The sequence below is a fragment of the Boleophthalmus pectinirostris genome, unplaced genomic scaffold (genome assembly GCF_026225935.1).
Source record: "Boleophthalmus pectinirostris isolate CB_2022bp ecotype Guang Dong unplaced genomic scaffold, ASM2622593v1 HiC_scaffold_22, whole genome shotgun sequence".
In the NCBI taxonomy this organism is placed as follows: domain Eukaryota; kingdom Metazoa; phylum Chordata; class Actinopteri; order Gobiiformes; family Gobiidae; genus Boleophthalmus; species Boleophthalmus pectinirostris.
In genome coordinates, this window is record NW_026571190.1 from 39,107,840 (window position 1) to 39,124,029 (window position 16,190).

General features: G+C 43.1%; 1 protein-coding gene across 1 annotated transcript in view; it reads right to left on the reverse strand.

Moving 5' to 3' along the window:
• Positions 1-16,190, reverse strand: part of lrba (LPS responsive beige-like anchor protein) — a 702,007-nt gene that overhangs the window by 373,552 nt on the left and 312,265 nt on the right. Inside the window, 1 exon segment of the mRNA XM_055158186.1 lies at positions 1,380-1,444. Coding sequence (XP_055014161.1) covers positions 1,380-1,444 — 65 coding nt within the window.

Genomic DNA, 16,190 nt, shown 5'->3' on the forward strand with positions numbered 1-16,190 from the left:
CTGGGAACTCAGGTCTAAAACAGGTCTAAAACAGGTCTAAAACAGGACTAAAACAGGAAAAAACAGGACTAAAAGGACTAAAAGGTCTAAACGGGGTCTAAACCGGGATTGAACCCAGGACTAAAACACGACTAAAACTAAACAGGTCTAAAACAGGACTAAACAGGAACTAAAACAGGACTAAAACAGGACTAAAACAGGACTAAAACAGGACTAAAATGTGTCTAAACCGGGTCTAAACCGGGATTGAACCCAGGACTAAAACAGGATTAAAACAGGACTAAAACAGAACTAAACAGGACTAAACCAGAACTAACAGGGTAAAATGGGTATAAACTGGTTCTAAACCGGGACTGAACCCAGGTCTAAAACAGGACTAAAGCCTCCTCGTCTCAGTCCCGATCTAAGTCCTGGTCCTGGTCCTGATCTCGGTCCTGGTCTGGTTCTGGTCTCAGTCCTGGTTTAGTCCCGGTTCAGGTATGTTTGCATCCATCACCGGCCTCATGATCATTACAGAGGATTAGACGAGCGCGTTTTAAAAGACGTAGATCAATACTGGCGAGGGCGGCGTTTGTGCGGGACGTGAACCAAATCCACTGGACAGGGTCTAAACCAGGGTCTAAACCACGTCTAAAATGGGACTAAAACAGGTCTAAAACAGGTCTAAGACAGGACTAAAATGTGTCTAAACAGAGTCTAAACCAGGACTAAATACAGGACTAAAACAGGACTACAACAGGTCTAAACCAGGACTAAAACAGGGCTAAACCGGGTCTAAACTGGGATTGAATCCAGGACTAAAACAGGACTAAAACAGGTCTAAACCAGGTCTAAACTGGGTCTAAACCGGGTCTAAACTGGGACTGAACCCAGGTCTAAAACAGGTCTAAAACAGGACTAAAATGTGTCTAAAACAGACTAAACCAGAACTAAAACAGGACTGAAACAGGACTAAAACAAAAAACGGGTCTAAACTGGGTCTAAACCGGGACTGAACCCAGGACTAAAACAGGACTAAAGCAGGACCAAAACGTGTCTAAACCGGGTCTAAACCGGCACTAAACCTGGACTAAACGGGTCTCGGCCCTGGACTCGGCCCTGGACTCGGCCCTGGACTCGGCCCTGGACTCGGCCCTGGACTCGGCCCTGGACTCGGTCCCAATCTAAGTCCTGGTCCCGGTCCTGGTCTCAGTCCTGGTCTGGTCCTGGTCTCAGTCCTGGTTTAACAAATTACTTCAAAATGACAAGAACAAGTAAAAAAAACTAAAAACACTACATATATAAACTGTTCACATACTGAAAACAAAGGTCTGTTTATCTCCGACAGAAAAGTTCCACAGTGCAGCTTTAAATGTGTGTCTGAGCGTCACGTGACGTACCTGCCCTCGTTCACCAGCTCGATGAAGGCCAGACCCGCGTTCTTCTGGATCGAGTTCTGCCATTCCTGCAAAAACAAACAAGAAGAAGGTGAGATGACGGAGGAAAGTGTCGTCACCATCAAGACTGATCGAATTATGAAACTAAAACACAGCAAAATAAAAATAAAAATAAAATAAATGTTCAAATCCTCAAAGTATTCACGCTTTGCTTTGTTGACAGTGTGGCCAATTGAAAACAACAACAACAGATAATACTCCCTACAACTGTACAACAGATAATACTCCCTACAACTGTACAACAGATAATACTCCCTACAACTGTACAACAACAGATAATACTCCCTACAACTGTACAAAAACTCGACCTTTATGTAACAGATAATACTCCCTACAACTGTACAGCTCACCCTTATGTAACAGATAATACTCCCTACAACTGTACAACAACAACAGATAATACTCCCTGTATTTATATTACGATATTTGTCTTTTACTTAATAATTTATGTCTTAGTTAACAAGTCTTTTTTTTTTTTAAAGCAACAGATAATACTCCCTACAACTCTACAACTCACACTTATATAACAGATAATACTCCCTACAACTGTACAACTCACGCTTACGTAACAGATAATACTCCCTACAACTCTACAACTCACCGTTATGTAATATAATACTCCCTACAACTGTATAACAACAGATAATACTCTCTACATTATTTAATAATTAATAATTTATGTTTTAGTTGACAACAGTCAGTTTTTTTGGGTTTTTTACGTTTTTTTTGTAGTTTTTTTTATTATTTTAATTGCTACTTATTTTGTAGTTTTATTATCTTTTTTTCTCTTCGTTTTTGTAATAAATTGTGACTTTTTTGAGCTGCTGTGTCCAAGTCATTTCCCTTGTGGATCAATAAAGTTTAAATCTAAATTTAAGAACGTGTTAAAAAAAATTCCCCTTCCAATTATTTCTCTTCGTTTCACCGCAAACATTGGTCAGAGGTGAAAAGCCTGTGTTCAGCGCATTTATCACCGGTAAATAGACTTATTTCCTCCCGTTTTTGACTGGCGTTATGGTTCAAGGTGTCAGTCTAAACAATCGAAACCGCAGCCGAGCGCCGCCTTAAATCCTCCAAGTGGACGGGACAGCCGGATAAGTAAACGGAGCGGTCATCGTCTCTCATGTTCTGTTCCGACGTTTCAACACCTCCAGCGCAAGCGTCAAAAGAATAATAAAGCAACAAGGTCATGGGGCCTGTCTGAACCTCGCTGGGTTTTTCCACTCCTTCCTCTCGGGGAAATGGAGAAATATGCGTGAAAAGTGTCAAGATTGGAACCACAAGCGGCTTTAAGTTGAAAAAAAAACGAATTTACGAACCTGGAGGAGCGTTGAAAAGTTGTGATAAAATACTTCTACTTAAGGTTGGGGAGTAACAGATTACATGTACCAGAGTTACGTAATCAGAGTACAAATTATGAGTAACTGTATTCGGTTACAGTTGGTGATTGGATTACAGTTACTTTGTTGAAATAAATGGATTACACGGCGGGATTTTCCTGTTTTCACATTTGGGGCTAGATCCCAGGTCTAAACCTGGACTAAACCAGGTCTAAACCAGGACTAAACCAAGACTAAACCAGGTCTAAAACCAGGTCTAAACCAGGTCTAAACCAGGTCTAAAACCAGGTCTAAAACCAGGTCTAAACCAGGTCTAAAACCAGGTCTAAAACCAGGTCTAAACCAGGTCTAAAACCAGGTAAAACCAGGTCTAAAACCAGGTCTAAAACCAGGTCTAAAACCAGGTCTAAACCAGGTCTAAAACCAGGTCTAAAACCAGGTCTAAACCAGGTCTAAACCAGGTCTAAAACCAGGTCTAAAACCAGGTCTAAAACCAGGTCTAAACCAGGTCTAAAAAAAACCAGGTCTAAAAGGTCTAAAACCAGGTCTAAAACCAGGTCTAAAACCAGGTCTAAACCAGGTCTAAACCAGGTCTAAACCAGGTCTAAAACCAGGACTAAAACCAGGTCTAAAACCAGGTCTAAACCAGGTCTAAAACCAGGACTAAAACCAGGTCTAAAACCAGGTCAAAAACCAGGTCAAAAACCAGGACTAAAACCAGGTCTAAAACCAGGTCTAAACCAGGTCTAAACCAGGTCTAAAACCAGGACTAAACCAGGTCTAAAACCAGGACTAAAACCAGGTCTAAAACCAGGTCAAAAACCAGGTCTAAAACCAGGTCTAAAACCAGGTCTAAAACCAGGACTAAACCAAGATTTAACAGGATTAATTCATACTGTGTGGACGTGTTTCCTCCTTTTCTATCAATAATATTTTTAATTTGGTTCAGTAAAATCTGGACTTTTTAATTTTCTTTTATCAGATAAAACATCTTATATGAATTTCCTCGTCTTTGCTTCTCTACAACAAATCAAGTAATCCAAAGTATTCAGATTACATTACTCACTTTAAGTAATTTAATGGATTACGTTACAAACTACATTTTGGTGTGTGTAATCTGTAATCTGTAGGGGATTACATTTTAAAAGTCACCTAATCGTGTGAAAAAAAAGCAGCAAAAACAAACTGGGAGACGTGTACTTCGCTGTCGTCGGTGACGGAGGAAACTCCATGTTTATCCAGAGTCGGTCCTTTCAGCAAACCAGAGAACAGACCAGAGAACAGACCAGAGAACAGAAGAACAGACCAGAGAACAGACCAGAGAACAGACCAGAGAACAGACCAGAGAACAGACCAGAGAACAGACCAGAGAACAGACCAGAGAACAGACAGAGAACAGACCAGAGAACAGAGAACAGACCAGAGAACAGACCAGAGAGACCAGAGAACAGACCAGAGAACAGACCAGAGAACAAGACCAGAGAACAGACCAGAGAACAGACCAGAGAACAGACCAGACAGACAGAGAACAGACCAGAGAACAGACCAGAGAACAGAGAACAGACCAGAGAACAGACCAGAGAACAGACAGACAGAGAAACAGACCAGAGAACAGACCAGAGAACAGACCAGAGAACAGACCAGAGAACAGACCAGAGAACAGACCAGAGAACAGACCAGAGAACAGAGACAGACAGACCAGAGAACAGACCAGAGAACAGAAAGAGAACAAACCAGAGAACAAACCAGAGAACAGACCCGAGAACAGACCAGAGAACCAGAGAACAGACCAGAGAACAGACCAGAGAACAGACAGAGAACAGAACAGAGAACAGAACCAGAGAACAGAACAGAGAACAGAACAGAGAACAGAACAGAGAACAGAGAACAGAACAGAGAACAGAACAGAGAACAGAGAACAGAGAGAACAGAACAGAGAACAGAACAGAGAACAGAACAGAGAACAGAACAGAGAACAGAGCAGAGAACAGACCAGAGAAAGACAGACCAGAGAACAGACCAGAGAACAGAGAAGAACAGACCAGAGAACAGAACCAGAGAACCAGAGAACAGACCAGAGAACAGACAGAGAACAGATCAGAGAACAGACCAGAGAACAGACAGAGAACAGAGAACAGACCAGAGAACAGACCAGAGAACAGACCAGAGAACAGACCAGAGAACAGACCAAGAGAAAGACCAGAGAACAGACCAGAGAAGACAGAGAACAGAGAGAACAAACCAGAGAAACAGACCAGAGAACAGAGAACAGAGAACAGACCAGAGAACAGACCAGAGAACACCAGAGAACAGAACAGACAGAGACAGAGACAGACAGAGACAGAGAACAAACCAGAGAACAACCAGAGAACAGACCCGAGAACAGACCAGAGAACCCGAGAACAGACCAGAGAACAGAACCAGAGAACAGACCAGAGAACAGACCAGAGAACAGACCAGAGAACAGACCCGAGAACAGACAGAGAACAGACCAGAGAACAGACCAGAGAACAGACCAGAGAACAGACCAGAGAACAGACCAGAGAACAGACCAGAGAACAGACCAGAGAACAGACCAGAGAACAGACCAGAGAACAGACCAGAGAACAGACCAGAGAACAGACCAGAGAACAGACCAGAGAACAGACCAGAGAACAGACCAGAGAACAGACCAGAGAACAGACCAGAGAACAGACCAGAGAACAGACCAGAGAACAAACCAGAGAACAGACCAGAGAACAGACCAGAGAACAGACCAGAGAACAGACCAGAGAACAGAGAAACAGACCAGAGAACAGACCAGAGAACAGAGAACAGACCAGAGAACAGACCAGAGAACAGACCAGAGAACAGACCAGAACAGACCAGAGAACAGACAGACAGAGAAACAGAACAGAGAACAGACCAGAGAACAGACCAGAGAACAGACCAGAGAACAGACCAGAGAACAGACCAGAGAACAAACCAGAGAACAGACCAGAGAACAGACCAGAGAACAGACCAGAGAACAGACCAGAACAGACCAGAGAACAGACAGACCAGAGAACAGACCAGAGAACAGACCAGAGAACAGACCAGAGAACAGACCAGAGAACAGACCAGAGAACAGACCAGAGAACAGACCAGAGAACAGACCAGACAGAGAACAGACCCGAGAACAGACCAGAACAGACCCGAGAACAGACCAGAGAACAGACCAGAACAGACCCAGAGAACAGACCAGAGAACAGACCAGAGAACAGACCAGAGAACAGACAGACAGAGAACAGAACAGACCAGAGAACAGACCAGAGAACAGAGACCCAGAGAACAGACCAGAGAACCCGAGAACAGACCAGAGAACAGACCAGAGAACAGACCAGAGAACAGACCAGAGAACAGACCAGAGAACAGACCAGAGAACAGACCAGAGAACAGACCAGAGAACCAGAGAACAGACCAGAGAACAGACCAGAGAACAGACCAGAGAACAGACCAGAGAACAGACCAGAGAACAGACCAGAGAACAGACCAGAGAACAGACCAGAGAACAGACCAGAGAACAGACCAGAGAACAGACCAGAGAACAGACCAGGGCCTTCAGGGAGGATCCAGGCCACGGACCAATCAGGAAGGAAAGATCGACTTACAGAGTCGCAAAAACACATCCCAGCTTATCCCACTGCTTTATAACTACACCGCGTTTTAATTATTATGTAACAGATAATACTCCCTACAACTCATCCATATGTAACAGATAATACTCCCTACAACTCACAATCCATATGTAACAGATAATACTCCCTACAACTCTACAACTCACCCTTATGTAACAGATAATACTCCTACAAACTCTACAACTGACTTATGTAACAATAATACTCCCTACAACTCTACAACTATGTAACAGATAATCTCCCTACAACTCCTCTAACTCTAAAACTGACCTATGTAAGATAATACTCCCTACAACTCACTCCATGTAACATTACAATCTACAACTGTTATGTAACAGATAATACTCCCTACAACTCTACAACTCCCTTATGTAACAGATAATACTCCCTACAACTCTACAACTACCTTATGTACAGATAATACTCAACAACTCCCTATGTAACAGATAATACTCCCTACAACTCTACAACTGTTATGTAACAGATAATACTCCTACAACTCTACAACTCTCCCTTATGTAACAGATAATACTCCCTACAACTCTACAACTCTACACTCATCTCATGTAACAGATAATACTCCCTACAACTGTACAACTCACCCTTATGTAACAGATAATACTCCCTACAACTCTACAACTCATCCATATGTAACATATAATACTCCCTACAACTGTACAACTTACCTTTGTGTAAGATAATACTCCCTACAACTGCACAACAACTCACCTTTATGTAATATAATACTCCCTACAACTGTACAACAACTTATGTTAATGTAACAGATAATACTCCCTATAACTGTACTACAACAACAGATAATACTCCCTACAACTGTACAACAACTCAACCGTTATGTAATACTCCCTACAACAGCACAACAACTCACCTTTATGTCATATAATACTCCCTACAACTGTACAACAACTCACCGTAATGTAATATAATACTCCCTACAACTGTACAACAACTCACCTTAATGTAATATAATACTCCCTACAACTGTACAACAACTCACCGTTACGTAATACAACACATAAGCTTATCCGCACGTATGACCGCTTTCTAACTACACCGCGTTTTTTTTTTTTTTTTTTTTTCCCCGAGTGAAAAAAAAAAAAAACGCGCGGCCATCAGAAGCAATCACGTCCCACGCCAACGAAAACCACTCGGGCCCCGACGCCTGCGAACCGTCACGCGGATAACCGGCGAACACTTAACTCCGCTCATAACTGCTTTTTGTCGTGTCGAGTCATATTGGCGTTGACCGTGTTTACAACATATTCTAAATAAAAAAGGGGCACACGGGGAATAAAAAGCGAGGAGGGGAAATGGCGTTTTTTTTTTTTTTTTTTTTTTTTGTGGAAGTTGGAGTGAAGTGAAGGAGCGGCTTTTTTTTTTTTTTCGGAGGAAGTGTGTGCGTCGGCGTGTGTGCGTAGCCTTGGGGCCCTCGCTAGATGAGGCATGCGCTGCAGTTGAAGGACATTTACCATGAGTGTAACCGAACCTGTGGCCGCGCGGAGATTTTTTCGGAGCGGGCCAAACTCACGCTCGCTTGATTTCAAATAAACACCGCAGGAAGTGAGGCCCGTAAATAGAGCCGCGGTTCTGAAAAAAAAAAAAAGACAAGCAGGACTCCAGATACGTTAGACTTCGGTTGTGATTAAAACGCCGAGGGGAAAAGGACTCCTGAAACCGGACACTGAGCTTTTAGGTGCTTTAAGCTTCGACGTGGGTTTGGGGAGTTTATCCGGGTTTATAAGTGAGTTAAATTAGAAATGCTGCGCCATGACGAAAAGATTTTACATTTGGATTAAAGATAAACCGATACATACTTGGGGTTTTTTCTCCAGCAGTCAAAATAAAAAAAAAAAAATGCACACAAAGCTTTAAAACTAAACTTGAAAACTGAACAAAATGTGACGAAAAAGCTCTAAATAAAATAAAATAAAATGAATAAAATAAAAATGGGGCTTGGGTGAAATCTGTGTGTCATTTGTTTATTTGTTTTTCAAAATAAAACCAAAAATAAGAAAATTAAAAAACAACTATTTTCTTCATTATTTGGCTCCAAAACCAAAATGAAAAAAAAAAAAAACAAATAATGGGCTGAACCAGGACTGAACCAGGACTAAAACAGGTCCAGGGCCAGATCGGGACCAGATCGGGACCAGAACCAGAACTGAGACCAGTACTGAGACCAGAACTGAGAACAGGGCTTAGACCAGGACCAAACCAGGACCAGACCAGGCCCCGACCGGACCAGACTGGGACGGACACCGGAACAGACACCGGGACTGAGGCCAGGACCAGACCGGGACTGAGACCGGGAGAGACCAGACCGGACTGAGACCAGAGGACTGAGACCGGACTGAGACCAGGACCAGACCAGAACTGAGACCAGGACTGAGACCGGGCTGAGACAGGACCAGGACTGAGACCAGGGCTAAGACCGAGACTGAGACCAGGACAAAGATTGGGACCAGACCAGAACTGAGACAGTACTCAGACCGGGACCAGGACTGAGACCGGGACCAGAACCAGGACTGAGACAGCACTGAGACAGAACTGAGGACCGGGACAGGACAGGTCGGGACTGACACTGGGACCAGACCAGCACTGAAAAGGATTTAGACCTGTTTTAGTTCTGTTTTAGTTTGTTTTTAGTTCTGTTTTAGTCCTGTTTAGTCCTGGTTTAGTTAGTCCTGGTTTAGTCCTGGTTTAGTCCTGGTTTAGTCCACCATCGCAGTTTAACAGATAACGGCCGTTTCCCATTTACCTGACTTAAACTGCGATGCCGGACTGAGCCAGGACTAAACCAGGTCCGGCACCAGACCAGAACCAGACCTGGAGACTGGATCAGATCAGGACTGAAAACGGTTTAGTCCTGTTTTAGTTCTGGTTCAGTCCTGGTTTAGTCCAGCATCACAGTTTAAGTCAGGTAAATGGGACTTTTTTTTCTATTATTAATTTAAACACAAAATTTAAAAAAATAATAATCGTTGGTTTTGGAGACAAATAATGAAGAAAATAGTAGTTTTTTTTTTTTATTTTCTTATTTTTGGTTTTATTTTGAAAAAAACGAACGAATGACACACAGATCCCCGATGTTTAGAAGCTGTTGCTATTATAAAACCTGCATTAAAGCAAAGCAACTTGTAATCCGATATATTTTGAGACTTCTGACGATACGACATCACAATATTTTGGTTATTGTTTCATCCCTTGTACATAAACTCTATTTTCCTGGCGTTTCTTTGAGTTGGGACCTTGAGATTATCAATAGTAAACTGATCCTGAAAGCTGCTGATGTGAGGAAACGCTCGGCCCTAAATTAGATCTGACGAACGATGTCGGGGCCATTGGCATTTGGCGAACGTGGACGGAGGTGATAGCAAGACTAATGGCGTCATTACGGCCTAAGGAACGGCTCTTCTCGTCGCATTAAAAAAACGCAATGACCCTGATCTGGCCGACGTCCCGCGGTGACAAAAAGGAGTCGGGGACGGCTCCGTGATAGAATATTGGATTTCGTCTGGCCCTGGTCAGCGGTGTCACGGCTTTTATGACCATGATACGGACAATGACCGCCGCGCTCCTGATGGGAGGATACAAGCAGCCATTTGTGACCCCCGACCTTTCACCTCGCCCCCTGAACCCACGATAGGAAGCTGAGAGTCTGATCTTTATTTCCTAATTGCAAACTACACATTTTTCGCGACGACTCTGCTCTAAAAGTTATTATTATGCTATTTTCTGATCGATGTTATAACGTTTTCTCGTCACAAACAGACCTGGAGTCGAGTTCTTCTCTCAAGCTGAAAACACTCTGTTCCAACTTGTGATGTCATGGGAATTTCTTATTTTCTTACTCCTTATTTTATTTGTTTGTAAAGGGACAGCACATATTAATGAACATTTAACATGTAAATATGTAAACATTATAACCAACGAAGCTAATTTCCATCTTCAGTCATTTCAGACAGTTCAGTAGACGCATCAAGAATCTCGGACTTCTGGTCAATGCGCAATCCATACTGGGAAGGATTTTCTGAAAAAGTGAGCATCAAACCGCTATGTTTGTTTTACCAAAGTCGATCTTTTCAAGTCTTTTGAACCATATCGCTTTTGTTTCTGGTTCTGATATTGTCATATTTTTAGTTTTGGGATTCGGACATCGTTAATCGTGTGGTTGTTGGATCCTGACAGCGGAAAACGGTTTGAGAAATTTGTTTGCGAACTCCATAAATGCAAAAGAGGAATGTGTGACTGCAAACCTGTTTCTGAAAAATTGTGGAAGGTGAAGGCGATGGGCAGGATTGATCCACAGGAAGGACCAAAAATTAAACCTTTCACTGCCTAAGAAATCATAAGAGTTTGCAGAGACCATTTTGTATGTGGAGCGACATCAAATCAAAATCCCGATCCCTCGCTCAACCTCGGTTACGAATTTAAAAAGTCAACGCCAAAGCGAAAGGCTCCAACTGTTCACCAAGAAACACCTTCCACTGCAAAGAGACCAAGACGTGATGTTGCTGTAAAACCACAAGAACAAGAAAGTGCAGCTCAGTCTGTTTGTCTTCTGCTCCTCTCACATTAACAAACGGGATCCCGCGAGTGTTTTTTGATATATTTTAGTAAATTATTTTGTTACAACACGAGATATGTATCACATTGTGGCCTATATATCAAGGTATGTATTGTATCGTAGCCTGTGTATCGAGGTATGTATCGAGGTATGTATGTATCATGGCCTATGTATCGTATCGTGGTCTATGTATCGAGGTGTGTATCGTATCGTGGCATATGTATCGAGGTATGTATCATGGCCTATGTATTGAGGTATCGTGACCTATGTATCGAGATATGTATCGAGGTATGTATCGTATCGTGGCCTATGTATCGAGGTATGTATCGTATCGTGGCCTATGTATCGAGGTATGTATCGTATCATGGCCTAAGTATCGAGGTATGTATCGTATCATGGCCTAAGTATCGAGGTATGTATCGTATTGTGGCATATGTATCGAGGTATGTATCATGGCCTATGTATCGAGGTATCGTGGCCTATGTATCGAGGTATGTATCGTATCGTATCGAGCCTATCGAGTATCGAGGTATGTATCGTATCGTGGCCTAAGTATCGAGGTATGTATCGTATCGTGGCATATTATCGTATCGTAGGTATGTATCGTATCGTATGTATGTATCGTGGCCTATAGTATCGTAGGTATGTATCGAGGTATGTATCGTATCGTGGCCTATGTATCGAGGTATGTATCGTATCGTGGCCTATGTATCGAGGTATGTATCGTATCGTGGCCTATGTATCGAGGTATGTATCGTATCGTGGCCTATGTATCGAGGTATGTATCGTATCGTGGCCTATGTATCGAGGTATGTATCGAGGTATGTATCGTATGGCCTATGTATCGAGGTATGTATCGTATCGTGGCCTATGTATCGAGGTATGTATCGTATCGGGCCTATGTATCGAGGTATGTATCGTATCGTGGCCTAAGTATCGAGGTGTGTATCGTATTTTGGCCTATGTATCAAGATATGTATCAGATTGTGCCCTAAGTATCGAGGTATGTATCGTATCGGCAACTTCTGAATGATACCCAGCCCTACTCATGACATCACGAGGTGGAACGGAGCGTTTTGTTTGAGCTTTGGAAAATGTAGTTAGACTAATAATAAAACGTTACTGAAACACGTGTGAATGAAACTCCCTCCACAGCTCCCGTACGTTTTTTTTGAGGATTCCAACACTCCTTTAAAACTTCCCGAGAGCCCGTTTAATTTCGCGTAACGCTGCACCTTTAAATACATAGCGGCCGGCGCATTATTATTTTGCCCGTGTCCGTTCCAATTGCGAGTCAGCGAGACGGCTCTGTTTGGTCTCCGCTCCAAAGACGATGGCAGTGAGTCTAAACACATGCCATGCACTTCCGTCATTACAGCTGATTATCCATAATCAACATCCAAATACACCACGAGCTCTGGTGAGGAAACCCAGACCCACCAGAGCAAAATGGCCTTTCAAACACGGGCCCGCCACAACACAAGGCAAACATTCTCCAACACAGCAGAAAGAAATGCTTCGGTTCGGCCGCAATAATAAATAAGTCAGTATAGCTTTTTGGTGGCATCAGTCATAATCACAAGTATTTGTTGATCTGAGGCTACGGAGAATACAACTTTTAATGACACACGCACGAAAAAAAGAGAACGAAACAGCGCAGTCGAGTAACGTAAACAGTCTGAGAGCTACTGATTTTTCTCTTAAACCAGACGATTTCATTTTGGACAGATCAGAAACTTTGATTTTTCATGGAGCTCTATTACGCAAAACTGACCCCTGCGAGATTTAAGTCGTGTTATAATGTTGTTACCGCCTCAAAAACATACCTGGAGTCGCGTTTTGTTTCGTTCGCACGTTTGAGTAATCTTTAATTTGTAGTTAGTCGTTACTTTTTACTTTTAGTTCAACGGAGAATTCCAGAGCGGAAATGATCCAAATCCAACCCAGTTCTAGTCTAACAAAAACACAATGTTGCACGAATACTTTAAGATAAAATAAAACAAAATTGAAGACGTAAATGACCACGTTTACATGAGGTTTTACGAATTAAATAGTTCGGAATTAAAATGTTCTCCTTGGAGTTTATGTGGAAATAATAATTCCGACTTGTGGTTTACATGGAAAACTCGTTAAATCGTCGTTGTTTAATTCCAATCCGTGTGTTCGTTCGTTCATTCGTTTTTTCAAAATAAAACCAAAAATAAGAAAATTAAAAAACAGCTATTTTCTTCATTATTTGTCTCTAAAACCAAAATGGAAAAAACAGATAATGATTTGTTTTTTTCAGTTTTCAATTTTGTGTTTGAAATGAAAAATGGAAAAAAAACGATAACAGACGGACCCCAACGACTGACCAGACGACCAGACCGACCGGACCAGACCAGACCAGACGACCAGACCGAGACCAGACAGACCGAGAGACCAGAAGACCGAGACCCCAGACCGAGACTCCAGACCGAGACTCCAGACCGAGACTCCAGACCGAGACTAAAGACCGAGACCCCAGACCGAGACCGAGACCGAGACCCAGACCGAGACTCCAGACCGACCGAGACCCAGACGAGACCCCAGACCGAGACCGAGACCGAGACCAGACCGAGAGACCGAGACCTCAGACCGAGACCTCCAGACCGAGACCCAGACCGAGACCCCAGACCGAGACCCCAGACCGAGACCCCAGACCGAGACTCCAGACCGAGACTCCAGACCGAGACCCCAGACCGAGACCCCAGACCGAGACCCCAGACCGTTCAGTGTCTGGGGGTGGGGAAGGTTCTGATTGGACAGAGACACGAACATATTTCCGCCCCGAAGAAAACAAACACTTCAGCTGCTACCGGCTTTTCTGTCACCTCAGTTTGTCGTTACTCCACGGACACAAACACGATCCGAACTTTTTCCCGCGGTTGTTCCGATGATAATTGCGCAGCAGCTGGAGAATTCTGTCATCACACTTTACGTCTGTCGGCCGAGGAGGAGAAGGGAAGAGTGTCGGAGAAGGACTGAAGAAGACAAAGTGAGTGTGAGGCTGTTCTACCTCAGCCCACTCCCACATCCCGCTCACAAATCCAAAGAGACGTGGAGGAAAGTCCGAAGACACGACTGACGGAGCCGGATTGAACAACGACCCAACGAGCATCAACTGAACGACGGGATTACTTTTAAGAAGAATAAATTTAGTTTAGAATTTGCTAGTCAGGCCGGCGCCACCTAGTGCCTCCGCTCAATTTCAGTTCTCTTCAGCGACTAGGTCAGGAATCAGAATACACTAAACTATGGTCCGTGGGTCAAATGTGGCCCTCAGACAAATTTTTCTTGGCCCTTAGGCTTTCAGTTGAATTGGCCCAAATTACGTTGCATCAATTAAAAATGTACTTTTTACTCAAGTTTTTTGAAAATCTACCTTGATAAAGCCAATATTTAATATTTAGTGTGTGATTTTAAGGATCTTAGCGTGAATAAAGACTGATGGTTCATTCTAATGTTTTTAAACATGCACATATTTCAATTATTCACTGTATTGAACACCAATCTATTACCCTCGATCAGCCCTCTGCTTCTTCTGTGTTTACATATGTGGCCCTTGATGAAAAAAGTTTGGACACCCCTGCACTAGACGGTTTGCAAGAACCCCGGAAGTGTGAATCTCAATCAGAGAAGAGCCAAACATTCTGTGTTGTCAACGATTCCCGAGATCGAGGATTTAAAGCCGGAACAAAGAGAATGTTTGGTGAATTTTAACAAGTGGAAAGACGTTATTGTCCTTCTTCCTACGGGATTTGGTGCAATGCATATGTCACGACCAAACAGCAGCGATTGTTTAAATAAAAAAAGTACCCGCCTACTGTCGAGGGAACGAATCCTAACGCTGCGAGTTCAGACGGTTTCTACGAAGTGAAACCATCTGAGTAAATATTTACATGATTGAGGAATAAATTACTGTATTTTCTAGGCTATTAGACGCACTCTTAAGCCACTAACCCGATCAAAAAACGACTGCGCGCCACAATCCAGAGCACCTCATACACGAATCCACTCGGGTGTCCCAGCACGACTTCAGTAAACTACAAAGCCGCAAACACACACGGAGCAGACAGCGACCGCACAGAGAAAAACACCCACAGACACACTCATCACTCCGCGCCGACGAGGAAACGGAACGGAGGAACGAACCGAAAAAAGCGAGTTCGCAATGTGCCACTTCTCTAGACACGACTGAACAACTGAGTCACTGCGAACACGCCGACAATCCAGTTGGTCCCAGACAGCACCCTCCCTACACGCCACAACTGAACAAAGCCCAGAGTCACCGTGAACGAACAAACAAACAAAACCACTCACCCATCACACTGTTGTGTTTCCTTTAAAGTCCCACGAGGTTTATTTGTGAAAAAAAGTTCAAAAATAGACCATTTAATGACCGGAAAATACAGTAATTCAGGTTTAAAATCGGAATAAACCACCCGCTTACTTCGGAATTAAGATAATCCTGTATAATATTCACAAAGAATCAAGTGTTTACATGATCTTTTTAAAGCGGAATTAATTTTTATGTTCAAATGTCCGCTTATTCTTTTCAAAGATCTGAATTTTTTGCTGTAGTTGAGCTGCTTAAAATTTCCATCGTAAAAAAAACATGTGTGGTTTGTGTCATGCGTGGACTATTTTCCGTATTTTTTTCCCAAACCATCTTACGCTTTTTCACGTAATAACTACCGACACGTCTTTTCTAATTCTCGCAGTCCCTCGGTCGCGGAGCCGTCTACGTCGTCATCGGTGTAATTCAGATTTTTTTGAGTGTGTCTGTCAGTGATCCTGGAGCGGCGATGGTATCTGCTAAAGGAAAACAGACACTTACAGCGTATTGGTGTTTGCTCGCCTCAGTCACAACTCAAAGAATATTTACGGATGTCCAAACATTTACACTGCAGGTCTCCCGGAGCCTCGCGCTAGCCCCGCTCTCCCGACTACAGTAAAACAAAGAGGGGGGAAAAACAAGACCTGAGCCCCCCAGCCCAAACAGCCAAAGCAAAACATGTCACGGAGCTAAGCGTACGCAGAAGGCGAAAAGTAAAAGTGAGTAAATATATGTGTATGTAGATGTATACAGTCAGAACCAAGTCATATAACTGCAGGGTTAAACTGAGCAGACGCTAAAAGAGAGCGTGAC